This window comes from Rhea pennata, chromosome 6, assembly GCF_028389875.1.
Source record: "Rhea pennata isolate bPtePen1 chromosome 6, bPtePen1.pri, whole genome shotgun sequence".
Taxonomy (NCBI): domain Eukaryota; kingdom Metazoa; phylum Chordata; class Aves; order Rheiformes; family Rheidae; genus Rhea; species Rhea pennata.
In genome coordinates, this window is record NC_084668.1 from 2920725 (window position 1) to 2938214 (window position 17490).

Below are 17490 nucleotides of genomic sequence, written 5' to 3' on the forward strand. Positions count from 1 at the left end.
TGTAGCATCTGATGCCTTGCAATCTGTATTTAGTAATACCTTGTGAAGGTATCCAGCTCCTGGGGGCTGGACTAAACGATCTCCAGAGGTCCCTTCCAACCTCAACTAATCCGTGCTTCTAAGAAATAGAGAGATCCAAATTACAGGTAGCAAACCAAACCGTGGAAAATTCAAATGACTTGCCCATAGTAAAACCTGAAGTTTTTCCTGCCAGAACAGGAAAATTGCCCTGGCTGTGATTATTTCCAAGTCTTAAGTCTTACCTACTGGACCATCCCTCCCCTACCGCATAATGAAAGAGACATTAAAGACAGGAAATAACCAAAGCATGTGCACTTCAACTGAAGCTTTTTGGAGAAATAATGTGGTTAAAAATCATCAGAAGGCTGCTAATATCCTCTAAAATTTTCATTCAAATTGTTTGCACATTGTGAAATAAACACATATGCAACATGTCCATGTTTTGATATGTATTTTTATTTCCCTGCAGTTTTCACTTATCAAGAACAAGTAACAGGGAAAGTTGTCTGAACTAGTGCATAAACAAACATTCTGAAACACCACTACACGTATCTAATTTACAAGAACCGTATAAAAAAAGTCACTAAAACACTACACTACGAAGGTGTCCAACGCTTACAGTCAGACTTTTTCCAACCCGTTACTTGCCTTGTAGCCACAGGAAAACTCTCCAAAATTGAAAAGACAATCTTGCCACAACCCTCCCTCCCCCCCACCACCTGGGATGGCTCGATATCTAGACATCCAATAATTATTGCAATGATATATAATGCAATACATACCTGGTAAAATATCCTTTATGTGGTGTGTTACAGTTTTAAAGCCGGTTAAAATATGCAGTCTCCAGATAAAATGAAATCAGTTGAAAATTTTCTCATATCTGCACAACTTAATATGTGCTAGATGCATAATTTTCCTAGACAGTTTTTTCCTGTGTAATTATTTTTTATAAACTGGTATTATAAATAGAAATATACATTCAAAATATATGGAAAAGTGAGTTACTACATTAAATTTGCATGTATCGATCCATCCCTTTCCCCTGCACAGTAATAGAAAATACTATTTTGCCTTGAACTTCATATTTGACAGTGAAATGCCACTAAAGTATTTACCAAAAAGTCCATCTAGTCAAATTGTGAAACAAAATGAACCAAGTGAAAACTTTACATTTCCTTTAGAAAAAAATTACAAGAATTTTGTTTCCTAGCTATGAATCTTTAACTTTTCTTTTTAGACACAAAGTTGGATTTATTTGTACAAGATACAAAATGTAAACATGGCAAAATAAATAGTTAAAACAAGTGATGCAGGATCCCATTTCATGCTCATGATCCCATTAAAGAATTATTTTTTAATCCATTCAGTTGCAAATTCAAGTGCAAAAGCATGATGATGAATATCTACTATTCAAGTAACAGAAATAATATTGATGATACAAATAAACTATTTTACAAGGTAGTGATTTTCCCAATTTTACAAAATTTACATTATATATCGACTTAATATACGATATAATGATAGTCCATTTAGGTCCATTTTAGTTCTCTGTGATCCACAGAGTGCTGTATTTTGCATTCAGTTGGAATATAAATGACTACACCATTAGCACAGGTTGAGACTGGTTTGAGGTTATGTCACTTCCATCGCTACTGTTGTCTCTGCTATGCCATTTAAACCCAATCGTTCTGGTTCATGGTTCTCTCTGCAATAGAAAACAAATATTCAGTAATTACAGGTAGAACATTAGTATTTCCTTATGCAAGTTTAATTATTTCTTACAGGCACTATGTATTTTTTACACAGCTGTTACTTGGATCAGGGACAAACCTTAACATATACAACAAACAGGCAGAAATAGATTTTTTTTTCTTTAAAAGTGAATACTAGCATTCTGCCTTTACTGCACCAGTACTACAATCCTTTTTATAAAATTAATATAGTCAAATTTTATTGCACTTAACTGTAAATTAATCAGCTTAAGAGTACTAAAGTCTTTTGAAAGAGCAAAGCCAAGATACACTCCGACGACTCCGTATCAGTTACCAATCATTCTGTTGGTGAGCAAAGCACTGTTCTAGCATGATTTTTTTTTTGTCAGTTTTGTTGCAGCACTAGCACAAGAAATCTTAATTTCTTTCTAAATTTGTCATTACTGTCCTCTGTGCACAAGCATAAGACCTATTCAGCTAGGAGGAAGGTACTACTTCAGACAGTGACTTGAAATACCCCTCTAACCATTATATCATTAGTGTGATTAGCTCTTACTTCCCTTAGGTATGTTTCAAGACATGATTGCTATTTTAAAAATACCTTTCTCCCAATCCCCAAATACATAGCTATACATACAATCTTCCATCTCAAAAGCCTTTAACATCTCCAAAAAATCTTGTGAAACAATCCAAAAGCCCAACTGACTAATGTCCATTTTCTATTTTCTGATTCATTAACAAATGCGACTTTCATAACATAATACAGTCCAAAGACCATTAAGAAAGCCAAAACATTGGCACTGGCATTTTCAGACAATGTTATCTAAGTGCAAGCTCTTGCCACCCCTGTGTAATATCCATTAAGTATCCTGAAATGATAGTGCCTTGGCTGGTCAAAGGGAATAAACAAAAGTCTTTAATGGATGTGTGCCAGACGGCATCTTACAATATGGGTACACAGAGCTCTGGAGAGAACGTCTGCACAGCATGACAGAACCTACGGGAAAGTGCTCCATGAGAAGGGACAAATGAAAGTCCTTAAAATGAAACCAATTTAAATCACACTGAAGTTTACCAAAAGTAGTGTGCCCAGCGTAAGTATAAATTATTTGAATGTCAATCTGCAAAAAGATATCATCGCGTGAACTCTTTTGGTTTCTCATAGTCATTCTGAGGATGAGCTTCATCTTTTTGTGAGGCTGATGCTATACTAGAAATCTAAGAGGAAAACGCTTCAATTAAGTGCTCTACAGTGGAGTTGGACACGTCTATGGAGACGTTCGTGTAATGTAAAGGTTACTCAGCTTCTGCTGCAACTTGCTAGGTAGGCGCTTACCTTGCTATACTGCTGATAGCACTGCTCGGAGTTACCTTTGGCACCCTGTCCATACTGGCAGCAACTGTGGCGAGTTTTAAGGCTGTTGGCGACGGTGCTGAAGTCCTTGTATTGATATGCACATTGACTGGAGAAACAACACTGACATTGTTGAGATGCACTGCGTTGGTCAGGCAAGAATTGTTCATGGGAAGCGTTTGAGGGCTGCTTGTGCATAATGCTGGAATTAAGTGGTTTGTGGTGGTGTGGCCGACTGTCCTTACAAGCTGTACAGCTGAAATCCCTGGGCTGGATGATAAAGCCATGTTGGCGGAGTACAAAGTTCTAGAGGTTCCTGTTACAAAACAAAATGTTACCATTTAAAAAGAAAAAAAAAGAAAAAGCTGTTACTAATCCCAAAGCCAAAGATCCCCCTCAAGGGTAATGGTTTTAATTACATGCGTTACTGAAACTGTGCAAGAATCTGCTTTGTAAAGATTCAAAAAATGTGAAATTTTAAAAAGGTTTCTAGTTAACACCACAATTTTCATAGCTTTTTCATTCACAAAAATAGAAAAGAAATTGCTACTGTATCACAAAGAACTTTTGCACTGTCCAACTTAATGCACTTCATTTTAGGTGCCTTTAATTTAAGGGGCAATATATCCCATAAAAGAAAATCAACTGTGAAACACCCTAGCTAGCCAGCCTCAGGAGATGGAACGAGAAAGGAGCCAAATTCAGATGCCTGGAATCACTTTGAGTTCTGCAGATCAGTCTCTCTCAAAACACCAAAAATTAAGGGCATAAGACTAGGCAATGTAAAATAAAATAAAATAAATAAATAATAATAAAAAATCCCTCTCAGCTTACGTTCCAACATGCTTAGTTTTAAAAATTCCAAATTAAAATTCCAGCTTCAAATTGGACACAGCAAATATTTAAACCAGAGGGTCCCAAATTTCATCTTGGTATCCTAGCTATTTATCACTCTGGTTTTGACCACAATTAAATCAGAAAAGTTTTCCCCCATTTTTTTTCCCCCTGCAAGAATTTGTTTTCGGCTGACTTCTAAAAAATTCATTCTATCCTAAATAGCAATAGCTGTCCTACATCAACCCCGTTTACAGCTTTGGAACGGTCTAATTTTACATGCACAATATTGCAGTGGTTTTCATCAACTGTAAAGCTGTGTACCATGCGTCAACACGGCACACTAATGTACCACTGCCAAATTTTATACCCCTCAAAATACTACCCTCTCAGATATAAAACAATGGAGAGTTATATATAGTTTTCTTTTACTTTCCTGGACCTGTTCTAGCATATTGATTTCATTCAGTTGTGTTCCTCCCTCCCTCCCCCATTCATTCCTTTTTATCATTAAAACGCCCTGGCAAAAGGTCTGTAAAACTAATCACATTGTTAGCTGTTAAACAACAATTTACTGTAAAAGCATATTTGTGACAGCAGTCAAACTTCAAATAACACATATCTCAGTAAGATGGCAAATCTAATATAATGGTACATTAGCATGGCTGGCTTTACTGCCTTTTGGCAAAGGAGTTCCAAGAGGTGGCTGGGGAAAGGTAGCAAATACCCACGTGTATACTTTTGTTCTAATCCGGGAGGAATCTTAAATGCAATAAAATCTAATATATAGATATTAAAAGAATTGCTCTAAGCGCCTTATTTTTGTCTGAACACACAACTTAATAAGCAAATAATGCAATAACTTTGATAAAAGTATCTTTAAGCTTTTTTTTTTAAGCAATTGGTGTTTTTAATTACACATTCACACTACTTCTCACATGGTATCACTTACACTTTTCATTGTAGCACTATTATATTGAAATATAGAGCCTATCAAAAAAAGCCCAGAAACATTGCTCTTCCAAGTGTAAAAGAACACTCAGTAGTTTTATTATTGTATTAACCTGAAAGCCATTGCACAAAAATATGTTAAAAGGCTGTAATATACAAATAATAATATTTGAAACTATTACTAGTGAATAAAAAAATGAAAATATATTATTTTAGAAATCAGAAATAAGAACAGTTCACATTCTCAGCTTTGCATTAAACTATTAGTTTTAAGAAATCATCACCTGAAGGCTGGACAACACCATTAATATTGTTGTGGCTGGTGTTTTGTTCCTTCGCCACCTCACTGCGACTGGGAGCAGGTGCACTGACCACTGCCGATGCAGCAAAGTGGGCGCTGGCTGAATCAAGTGTTTTCGACATACAGTCGGAGGTGCTTGAGCCCTGTTGGGGGGAGAGGGAATGACAAAGTTTTTCTTTATAATTATGCAAGTACAAGACAAAATACCGTGCTAGAATCAACACAGTGCAAAACTACCAGCAATCAAATCAACAGATACCTCTTCTAGAGGAGAAATATTTCTAGGTCACAATACTTACTATACATATCCTTCCAAAAAGTTGAAAATTAGTCTCCAAATAAATGCAGAGCCCCAGTTCAACCAATCAATGCAAATGGTATCTTAGAAGGGTATATCAGTTTAATGCTGTGTTTGAGCAGTTTCCTCCAGGAAAATAACTGACACTAAGTTTCCTTCTATCCATCTCTTCTGTGCCTGCCCAGCAAATGTTCTGCAAGGCTAAAGTATTTTTAGCATTTACTGTATACTAGTACCCTATTGAGTAATTTTTGCCACAGCATAATGGCATACCTAATACTGGAAGTTTACATCTTCTAATAGTCCAGGTCCTCTGCACTGGTTTTAAAATTCAACCATACACCCCGCAAGGGCAAATCATCTAACTGTTTCATTCTGCAGTTCCAGTTTATATTAGCTGAGAAAATGACTTCACATAAATGTTCAAAGCCTCCTGAAAATTCAAGATTTATCCATTCTGCTTAAATATAGCAACTTTGTGTTTTATAGAAATAGAAATCAATAGGCACTAACACAGAAGTATTAAGCAAAGAAAATACTGGGGGGAGGGAGGAACACCCCTGGCAATCAGACACAGAACACTCACAGTATGTACAGAAAAAAAAAAAAAAAAAAAAAAAGCGTTCCTAGTAGTAGAAAATAGCTTCTAAATTTTACCAGTAGGAAAATACCAGGCAACTAAGTATGAGAAAAAATGTACGTTCTTCCCTCACTGGGTATTACAAAGGAAAAAAAAAATGCAATTCATTTAGAAGATGAAGCAGCACCGCTGGCCACTACAAGGGGAAGGGAAAAGAATCAAAATATGTAAGGCTACCTTTTTCCTCCCAGAAACTACCAACTTTCAGCACTCAAACTTTTGCTCATAACAGAGCATATTACTTCATAAAGTAATTTTAACAAAAAAGTCTTCTCCAGAGCATGTCTAAATAGGAGCATAAGAACAAGGATAATAGTATGTATCTACAGAGCACTGACTAACCCTGTGCACCACTAACATTAAAACATGAATTGTCTTACTCAACTTTAAGGTACGTCATGGCTACACATAAAAAATATTTTAAAAAAGTTTTAAAAAAAAAGTTTTGATGTTGAAACTTCTCATTCTGCAAAGAAAAATTAAAAAGAAAAAATATTCATAGTGGCCAGAGCATAAATTACCTTCCAAATACTATACATCAAACTGGAAAAAAAAACATTGTGACCAAAACTTGTTCTACACTCCCTATAAAATTCAATGTATTTATTGGAGTGTTACATTTAGCTTGTAATAGAGATGAACACAATAAGCAGAAAGAAAGGGAGCATTAACAACAAAGAAGATATGAGCACATGAAAACATTTTAAACGTGCAGTACCTGTGCTTTTGGATGCGTTTGTTGTGAGGAATGCTGAGATTGCTGTTTCTGCTGAAGCTGAGCAAGTTGTTGCTTCTGCATTTGAACTAACTGCTGTTGATGTGTCTGAAATTGCTCCTCTGTGATACCCCCTGTTACTATAAAAAAAGAAAGCAACACCATTGTTAAACGGGCCCGCACAAGACAAAAACATCTAAATAACAAGCATAGACCAATGTTGGGCAACAAGAGGGTGAAAACAAGATATATCAGTTGTGGTTTAGATGCTCAACAGCAAAAGCTTACTTGTTTCTGAAAATGTGGAAAAGAATTTGTGTATCCTAGAAATCATAGCTGAGAAAGTACACTGATGGGGGAATTCAGCTGGGTTTCTTCTCACTCCCACAGCAAGCACCCTCAGTTTATTCTGCACAGTGCTCCTTCCCATATAGTCTCCGATACCAGAACTGGCCTTGCAAAGGAAGCATAGGCCTGACATTCCCAAACCACCTATTTCAACAACACAATCAGATTGCATACTGTAGGTACTAGCATAAACGGAACACCATTCGACATATTTAAGCTGTAAATAGGGAGCTATAAACTAATCCTCACTTCAAAGGGAGAGAAATAAACATACAGTGGCAAAACTAATCTTCAGATCTAAAATGCAATACATTTGCAAGTAACCCAAAGCATTGCTTAGGTCTGCTTAGCAAATCCAGTTTGACCTTCCAACTCGAGCATTTCCTTCAAAAAAGGTCTGAAATTTCACCTGAACAGTATGTTCTACCCTATTAAATTTTTTTGAAACAAAGCAGTTTAAGAGTGACATAAGGCATTTGTCCATTTGTGAGACTGTTTGTTTGCAATCCCAGTAGTACCATACTCCCAAAAGTGAGGCAGAGAAGGTGAAGTCAGAAAAGTTCTTTGCAATTTATTATTATTATTTTTTTAAGAAACAGGACATAAGATGATAAATCAAAAATACTGTCAAATCTTTGATGTTAAACCTGAATTTTGTGCAGACTATGCTCATTTAAGAACAAAGTTCTTCTATGAGAAAGGAAAAAGAATTCACTTCTCAAAGATTCCCATTTTCCTAAAGATTCCCATTCCCAATGCCTTTTAGCAGAATATCTATATTCTGTAGGAATGAAGGAATATGTAAAAGGCATTTAGCCATAACTAGCTATTATTTGGCTGCAATGAAACAGTACCAATCTAAACTCAAAGTTACACTTTTCCACGAGCTACGCAGAGACAGAGGACAGCCTCCGTCTCAGACCCTCCTCTAGTTAAGCGCCAGCCTATGCACCAGTTCCATCTCTCCGCTCTCCCTTCCCTCTCAGTGCAACATGGACCGTGATGAAATCCCATTTCAGGGTACAAGGACAATCAGGGTAATACTTGTCTACTCTGCTTTTACATGTTGCAACAGCTCAGTACCTGGTAATTATTCAGTAGTCACACTGAACTCAACCGCAGCCTGTTACAATATTGTATTTAACTATTATTTGCTTCTCCCAAAGTAACATCTGGAGAGTCCTAGAGGAGCTCAAACTTCTACCACACCTCAAATTAGTCTTTAAGGCCACTGTTAAGTGCAAATGCTCTAGTGTTTTTTGCAAAAGGCTCTACTGACCAAAATTTTAGTTTCCAAATTCAGGCTCTTCCCAGCAGTATTTCAGTACAGTTAGCATAAAAAGTCAATGTGAAATTAACAGTCTTTTAGTCTCCACCCCTAGATAGCTTTGGTTTAGGTTATTATGTCATTTCTCTTAGGATCTGAAGGCTTTAATCAAAGCCTCAATAAGACTCAATAGTCTTATTACCTCTACATTGTATTTCACCCCCCCCCCCAAAAAAATACACATACCACCCCCCACCCCCAATAAAAGGCAAAAGCTCTCACGCCATAAGCAAAATTCCTCAACAGAGGTGGCCATCAGCTGCAGGTCTCCTCTGCCTGGAGGGACACAGAACCCAAACAGGTAACTGCGAGCGGGTTCCTGGCAAGGGCAGGGGAAGCTGACTGGAAGCCAAACACAACACGTGGACTGCAGTGGACCGTGCGAGAACTTTTGCCCGAAACCTGCTTTTGCCTTCAGTCCCAGAAGGGCCCCAAGCCGCATTCAGCATTCACCCTAGGAACTAAGCAAACAAATTAAGAACTGGCTCGCTGTCCTAAGCCGCAATATCCATCACATTCCTGAAAGCATCTTCCTCCACCATTCAGACTAATTTCCTCCTGCATCCCTATGGTTTATCTGATTTCAGCGTAAACAGAGAATCCTTCCAAAAATGTCATTGCTAAGGAGGTCATCTTGCTTTTCTAGATATAATGTACAAACATACAAAAAAAGCTTAAAGAGTCCAGCTGTGTTGCTGACCTCAGCTCTTAAGAGTTCCTCAAATTCAGCTCCCCCATTTGCACTTGTTATAACAAGGGCAAGAGCATAATTCAGTTTGGAATGGTGGCTCTTTATTCATGTGCTGATTTGACGCTCTCCAGAAAAGACCGGTCATACATTTATTTATTTTTAAATAAAGCTTACTTTCTGATAGTACAATGCCTAGCATCTGAGGAAACATCAACACACTCTCTTAATACAAGTGAAAATATAATGCAGAAGTTAAAGTATTCTTGTGCACTGAAAACTAAGGCAAGCTACTTCAAGTCTTCTCTAAGCTGAAGAAATAATCTTTCAAAAAAAAAAAAAATCAATTTACTTAACTATCATCATTCCCTCTAAAAATAGGCTACAGATAAATCTGTTACCAAACCAAGTGCTTTTAAGAATTTTCTCCCAAACAGAATAATGTTAGTAAGCAAAGTGACAGAACCTGCACTGATTTAATGCATAGCCAGCCTTCGACACCTCTTCTAAAACGTCCTCGCTATTTACCAAGAAGCAAATCTAGAATAGCAGTGTCTCTTGTTGGCTCACTTAGTACTTGGCGAATGATTTTGCTGGTATCGCATCTGATCCTTTCCCACAAGGACAGGATCTGCTCTAGAATCTAAATCTGAAGAGAGTCTTCTACAACCGTAGACTTCTTTGCATAATGCACTCTTTCATAAAATACTGAGTGAATTCTGTTCTCATCCAAATCTAATCTTCAGGGAGATTCCCAGAATTTATACAACAGACTCGCAGGGTTACATATCAAATGCATTTAATCTGTTTTTTTTTTTTCCTTATAGTCTCTCCCATCACTAAAACAGGTATTTCTCTACCTTTTCCTTTAGTTCTCTTTCCCTAACAGGGCAAATCCTAAAGTACCCGAGTGCTACCCCACATGTTATCACCTGTGGGAAACTTAACATGTAGCACCAGCAATCCAGTTTTTTTATTCTTGTTGTGTGTCATCTGTCCTCTACCTATGGAAGTTCCTTCCAGTGGAGTTTCACTTATTTGTACTAAAGCCAGGCACGGAGATTTCGTTAAGTGTCTTCAACTTTTCCTTCACTTAGTTAACATACTACTGTAGAACAAACACACCAGCTTCCATCCCAAGATATTCCCTGGAGTCTTTAGGTAGATGTCATGCTCAGGGAAAAAAAAAAAAAAAAAAAAAAAAAAAGTCTTTCTAATACAGCACAAGTTCTGAAGGCCAAAATTTTACATTTAATGAAGCATATCTCATTCATTCAAATAGAAATTCTGCCATATTACTTGATTATATAAAGAATTATCAGCAGCTTTTGTTCCTCACAGGTTTTCTCCCCATGTCTTCAACTCTGACAAATAGTATTCACTTCAATTTTCTGCATTTGCTCTAACAGCAGATCTCTTGACGCTTAAAAATAATCCCATCACACAGAACTGCTCCTCTGCTACAGATGCAGCTCTCCAGCCACTTACATTCCCCACAGAAACTTATAAAAGTGTCACAACTGCACATTGTCTGCTCCCCCAATACATTAGAAAGTGTTCTTGTGCAAAAGCTTTCATGAGCAGAAGAACAATATAGAGGTTGCAATGACTAGCTAAAAATAAATTGTTAAAAATATATTGCATAAGAAATATTAGGCAGTAAGAAATATTCTGTGCATATGTCAGTACTATACTGATGTTATGGAATGTTAATGATGAATCTTTTAAAACTATAATTCAAAGAAAATTGCTTTTATCTTTGGGAAGTTTAATTTCTATACATGAATTTCTACACAGGTTTGTTATTTAAAGCCAGTTGCAAGACTGGGAATTTAAGAGACAGCCCGTTATACATCCACATAAGTTAATTATAGGATTCAGAATCAGCCTATTATCTAATTATCCTGTTTTACAATATCAAGTTCTACACATGCAAGAGTGGGAGAATATTCAAATACTGTTGATACTTGGTAATAGATGTCTTTTGGCATATCCCCAGTTAATCAGCATTTAAAGCACTGTACATTCTTTTACTACTATAAAAAAGTTACAATGTTAAAAATTATATAATTAAAGCTCCTAATATGTGAAGCAAGTGATGTAAAATTGCTCACTTAAACTTCTCCGGTGCTGGGAGGTTTTATTCAGTGTAGCTTCTATATCCAAATCACAAAAAGTAAAAAGTAAAGGGAAGGTCTGCAAGGATTGCTCATCTGGAGCAATCGGTTCATAAATCTGAATGGTAAGAGACAGCTGAGCTTGCTTAAGACTTAAGAGATCACCTTTAAAAGGAACAAAATCTCCTATCACTCTTAATCTATGGTTGTTGATTTTATGCCAATCCTTACAGCATACCTGGCAAGATTTGCCTCTTACCTAAAAAGCACTGCCTTCGATTTCTACTGTTTATATTATACTTCCTAAACGCACAGCTGTGGTAGGCATACCACAGTTTTAGTGTGAGAGGATACAGAAACAAATGCAGAATAATTACCCAAGTGTAAACAGAAAAAGCATTATGCTTTTTAAATTATAATGTTTACAGTGGTTTAAGATACAGCCCACAAAAATCCCATCATATATTTTATACATATCAAATTGGAGTCTGACGAATAGCAGCATCTATTAAGATTATGCTTTATTACCTGCCTTTCCCTGTTCCCACAGGATGACTTGGTAAATGATTGCCTTGTCCAGTTCCACAACCCAACTGCACTGCTGGTGGCTCAGCCCATGAGTGTGGAGTGGAGATTACGGCACATACAGTAACCCACGGATGCCAAACACATGGCTTTCCTGGGGCAAGTAACTTCTTTAGTTTGAGTCATTGTGGAGCGTGTGGCTGACAAGCACTTTCTACTCTGGAAGTTAGATTTCATTTGTCAAATGCAAACTGAAAAGCTGTTCTTGCAGCTTGGACATCTGAGGTAGTTGCATGAGAGGTCGTGCTCAGCAGAAGTCAGAGGTTTACTCCATACGGCTATTTTACACATCCTCAATACTGGCAAAATTCCACAGCAGGCTTAGGACACTAACTGTGCTACGGTGGAACATGCCACAACATTTCAGGGCAACTGCTCACCAACTGTGCTACAAGACACATAATATGATCCACTTAAGAGAAACTCTAACAGGAAAGATCAGTTGTTTGGCACCTGGCTAAATGAAAAAGATGGGGAAATAGTGTCTTAAGTATTAGAGGAAGTTTCCGGAGAAGGTCAACAGGTGCCAAAGATAATTTCAGACAAGACTGGAAAAGTACACTTCAATGGAGTAAAACTAGGACCTGATTAGAATGACTTTAGAGAGCTGCTTTGGAATCCTTTTGCCCTGATTGTAAATAAATGACTGCATTATGCATATCAGAGAGAAGCCACCAAGACCTAACTGAGCACTGAGATAATGGGAAAGGAAGCCAACTCCGAGCCAAACGCCACATACACGCACTCACTCGTCAAGTGGTATTAATCCTACAGCTCCCCAAGCAACATCCCAGGCCTAAAAAAAAAACCACTGTACCAGAAATGGATCAAGGTTTGCATGTGTTTCAAAGAGCAGTTCAGGAATTTCACAGAAGGTGAATAAAAATTCTGATCGTGACAGGTATCAACAGCAAACGCCGTTCTCCAATTTCTTCACATCTGCTCAGTATGCTTACTAGCTCAGTACTAAGATATTTTGAGAAAAAAAACACAAACAACCCCCTCCCGCCAAACAAAACCAAAACACACTCTGATTTACTTTGCTTTTACATTTATGAAAAACATTCTTCTCTCCAATGAGGTTAGATCAATAAATGTCTTTAAGACTCAATGCTTACGCGTATGAACAATTCTTCAATAGAAACAAAACCTCTGTGTTATTCAACACAGTATCTGGCACTTTATCAAGGTTCAGTATTGAAGCTGAAATTAAAGCAGGGAGAAGCAGACTGCTTGTGGAAAAACTCTGTATCTTCTAAGAAAATCAAAAATAATTAGCTTGTATCTTGGGGCATCTTCATGCATCACTACTGAAGATGTTATCAGACCAGACCCAATTGGAATTTAATATTTTAAGTTCTATATGAATTCAAAACCTTGCCTACCTGATATGCCGTTCTTGCTGGTGTTCAATAAAGCTACAGATGCTGCAGAAACTCTTTTATTATTCACAGTCTGCCCTGGTTTCCTTGAGGTACATTCTTCACTATCACTGTCCTGTAGATTTAGTAGCCTTGGCTGAAAACACTGCAGTCGACATGATCTGATATTGCTTAGTATTTCAGAAAGGGACAGTCTGTTTTCACAATGTTTATTGGAAGCATTGGTCCGTGAAAAATTAGAAGTAAAGTCTAAAGTCTGGGAAGAGCTCGAAAAACTATTCAGCATTTCCGGGTCAATCTGTCTCAAGACAGGATCATGCTCGGTAGATATTCGGTCCATTAAAACCCTAATTAAAGTAGACAAAAAAAGAAAAGAAAAGAAAATTAGTTAAATTACCTCTTTTTAATACTCTTATGCTTTGAAAGGAACAAAGAGTAAAAATAATGCAACTTTACCTTCCACCCCGGCCAACTCGTCTTCTTGCAAATCCTATACATCTCCTTGGAATTGTAAGGGTTGTAAGGCAATGCCTGAACCTCAGCTTGTCCAACTCTGCCAACTCTGAATTTTCACAGGAAGAGTTAGTTTGGTCCAAACGAGGCTGCAGAGAAGAAAGAAAAGGCAATTTTGCACTAAATTTAGAGTGTATGCTTTGGCAAAGCTAGACTACCCATACTAAGTGACTTAATATGCATAGGCTACATTACAGTAATAAAAATGCTGAAAACGTGCAAATAAGTATCACTTGACTAATATACTCAGACCATAGAAGAACTTGGAAGTTTTGTGAAAAAAATAAGGTATGAATTTGTGCAGCAGAATACTCTCTTTGCTTGATTATACATGAATCAAAACAAAAAAAAACATGAATCAGCACAACCAAAACAAGTCAGAAATTAATTCAGGCTACTAATAAGCACGTGAAACTGTCCTACTCGGACAGACAAAGGTCCACCTGGCCTGGTATCTCTTGGCTATGCCATTTAACAAAAGATATAAAACACAAAGCCTATGGAGTGATTCTTTCCTTGTTCCAGCCTCTGAGCTCCAGGCGGTTAGCAGCCTACAAAATACCTCAACGAAAGGCTGCACACCCTGACCGCTTTGCAGCCAGCCTTCAGGAATCTGTCTATCCCCTTTAGCAAGGGTCAGTAGCGTAAGAGGTTTTGTCTATAAAAATAAGCTTGTGAAAAATAATGAGTAGAAATCTAAGAGTATCTGCACAAACTCTTCTGCTAAAAACGACAACGTAAAGTTTTTGGTGAAGTAAGGCAGTACTTTCAGTACTTAATTGTGACAAAGAAAGTAACAGGACGACCTGTCCATCCATTTGGCATCCCATCAAATTACCAGCTGTACAAAAGCAAAGTTTCCAGTTCAGAGCTTACAACCCAAGTGAATAAAGTATTATCAAAAGCAGTTTCAAAATTCGCAGTTTAGCTTTACTCACGAATCATGCATTGCCAAAGGTAACAGACGCCGATTTTAACAGCCTTTGTGCTGGTACACAGCGTTCAATTACAAGACCTTGAGAATGTGCTTGCTGGTGCACAGCTACATTAGGGCGTTTTTACTAGTCCATGAAAATATTCACTATTACAAACTCAAAACTGCATAATCTTCACAGGTGAAAATGCTCTGTATAATCCGGAATACTTTATAATTGGTATTTAATATTAATTAAAATAATCAATTCTCATGAACAGGTTAAACCTTTACAGTAACAGTAATGCTTTAGACTAAATCAATTTAGAGAGTTAAATGATTAAAACTCAAATGGCTTCAGGTGAGGGGGGGGAAAAAGGCACCCAAACCCAACCCAGATCCCACAAATTTCTGCAAAAAAAATGGCTAGTTCCCAAACCATTGGTAGCTGATAATTTTTATTCCTAACTAATCATGGAACAGCACACTGTGAAGAAACCAAATGCAGGAAGATGTTAAGTGCTGTGTATGCTGGAAAACGAACAGTTTTAAAATTTGACTGTATTTTGTTCACCTTGTTTTAAAGGCTAACATCAAGTCTGTTGAATAACTTGACTATAAACAAATAACTAGAATTTAGTATTTGATTCTTTTTCTCTGTTATCTCAACTTCTTTTGGTCAACGACTGAACTCTTACAAAGGGAAAAAAGCCCCATATGCATAAAGTCAAAGCAATCAAGTAGAAAGTTCAGCTAAACCTCTGGAACTAAGCAGAACAGATGACTAGATGAGCAATCAAAAGGCAACAACAGAAAAACTCCACTTCATGAACTAAAGGAATAAGCAAGCTGGGAAGCCACGCAAAAACTGCATGGTAAGCATACAAACTAGCATCTTAAATAACCTACTGGTAAGTCTCTAAGAAGAAGAATACTTAAGGCAATGATGTATTTTTGAAGAGATCTAGTAGAAAAGCAGAAATGCACACTATAATCTCGGTACTCTATAAAACATTTTGACTTCTGAAATAACTTACCTAGTAACTGACTTCTCTACTGAATTACAAACTGCCTTAATGACCATAAAATTAAAGTACGTTGTCACCTAACTTCAGCAGTTCTCCAATGAGGCAAAAAGAAGAAGACAAGCCCATTCTAACACTGCGGTCATCTTCGCTAGCTCTGTAACCAACAGCTCCCTATCTCCAAGCACGTGCTTGGTGAAAAGTTTCAGTGTGGTTCCGAGATAACGACAGGACATCTATAATGAGAGTCAGCACTCTGCTCACTGCTGCAATCTCACTCAAATGTTTTCCAATATACTTAACAGCTTGCATCAATTTCAAAATAAATTTTTGACAAAAAAAAAACTTGATGCCTTAAACCTCTCTACCTCGATAGCAGATTCTACTTAAGGTCCCAGTAGGTTCTCTCAACAGGTCTGGCACCTGAGAGAACTACTTGATAACAAGCTCTACAAGCTGGTGAAAAAGAATTTGTCCGTAAAAACTTGGGGCAGGTGGGGTGCTCTCCTTAATGGTGGCTGAACTGGACTGCTGCCACTGCATTATATTATTTTTAGGTAGCCACAAACAGACAGTATATGGAGAAAAACTCTTGTAGAAACTGAAAATGTTTTTCTTTGGATTCATCAAGTGATCCAAGCTTTGATGGTGAAAGCAGGAATAGGAGGAACCGTTACAGAATCATAGGATGGTTGAGGTTAGCAGGGACCTCTGGAGATCACCTAGTTCAATCCCCCTGCTCAAGCACAGTCACCTACAGCATGTTTCCAAGGATTGTGTCCAGGCACCTTTTGAGTATTTCCAAGGAACAAAACTCTACAACCTCTCTGGGCAACCTGCTCCAGAACTCTGCTACCCTCACAGTAAAGTTTTTTCTCATGTTCAGCTGGAATTTCTTGTGTTTCAGTTTGTGCCTGCAGCCTTTGTCCTATCACCTGGCACCACTGAAAAGAGTCCAGCCCCGTGCTCTTGACATCCTCTCTGGTAAGACCCGCCCCCCCCTCAGTCTTCTCTTCCCCAGGCTGAAGAGGCCCAGCTCTCGCAGCCGTTCCTCACAGGGCAGGTGCTCCAGTCCCCTGATCATCTTCACAGCCCTATGCTGGACTCTCTCCAGTAGCCCCATGTCTCTCTTGTTCTGGGGAGCCCAGAACTGGACACAGTACCCCAGATGTGGCCTCATCAGGGCTAAGTGAGTGGCAGGATCACCTCCCTTGACCTGCTGGCAACAGTCTTCCCAATGTACCCCAGGAGACCATTGGTCTTCCTGGCCAAAAGGGCACAAGTACACCAGAACCCCCAGGTCCTCCTCTGCAGAGCTGCTTTCCAGCAGGTCAGCCCCCAACCTGTACTGGTGCATGGGGTTATTCCTCCCTCAGAGCAGCACTCTGCACTTGCCCTTGTTGAACTTCATGAGGTTCCTCTCCGCCCAGCTGTACAACCTGTCCAGGTCCCTCTGAACGGTAGCACCGCCCTTAGCTGTGTCAGCCACTGCTCCCAGCTTGGTAACATCAGCAAACTTGCTGAGGAGGCACTCTGTCCCCTCATCCAGAACACTGATGAAGAGGTTAAATAATACTTGACCCAGTACTGATCCTTGGGGGAACACCACTACCTACAGGCCTCCAGCTAGACTGCACCACTGAGCACAACCCTCTGAGCTCTGCCTTTCAGCCAGTTCTCAATCCACCTCACTGTCTGGTTGTCTATACCCCACTTCCTGAACTTGCCTATAAGGATGTTATGGGAGAGGGTGTCAAAAGCCTTCC

At 38.3% G+C, this 17490-nt stretch overlaps 1 protein-coding gene across 1 annotated transcript in view; it reads right to left on the minus strand.

The window, feature by feature from the left end:
- Positions 1-455: 455 nt before the first annotated feature.
- Positions 456-17490, minus strand: part of EPC2 (enhancer of polycomb homolog 2) — a 51917-nt gene continuing 34882 nt past the window's right edge. The window contains exons 9-14 of the mRNA XM_062579145.1: positions 13730-13875; positions 13277-13620; positions 6830-6966; positions 5157-5316; positions 3070-3403; positions 456-1726 (exon numbers count right to left, since the gene is read on the minus strand). Coding sequence (XP_062435129.1) covers positions 1654-1726; positions 3070-3403; positions 5157-5316; positions 6830-6966; positions 13277-13620; positions 13730-13875 — 1194 coding nt within the window. The 3' untranslated portion in view covers positions 456-1653. The remainder of the gene's footprint in view (positions 1727-3069; positions 3404-5156; positions 5317-6829; positions 6967-13276; positions 13621-13729; positions 13876-17490) is intronic.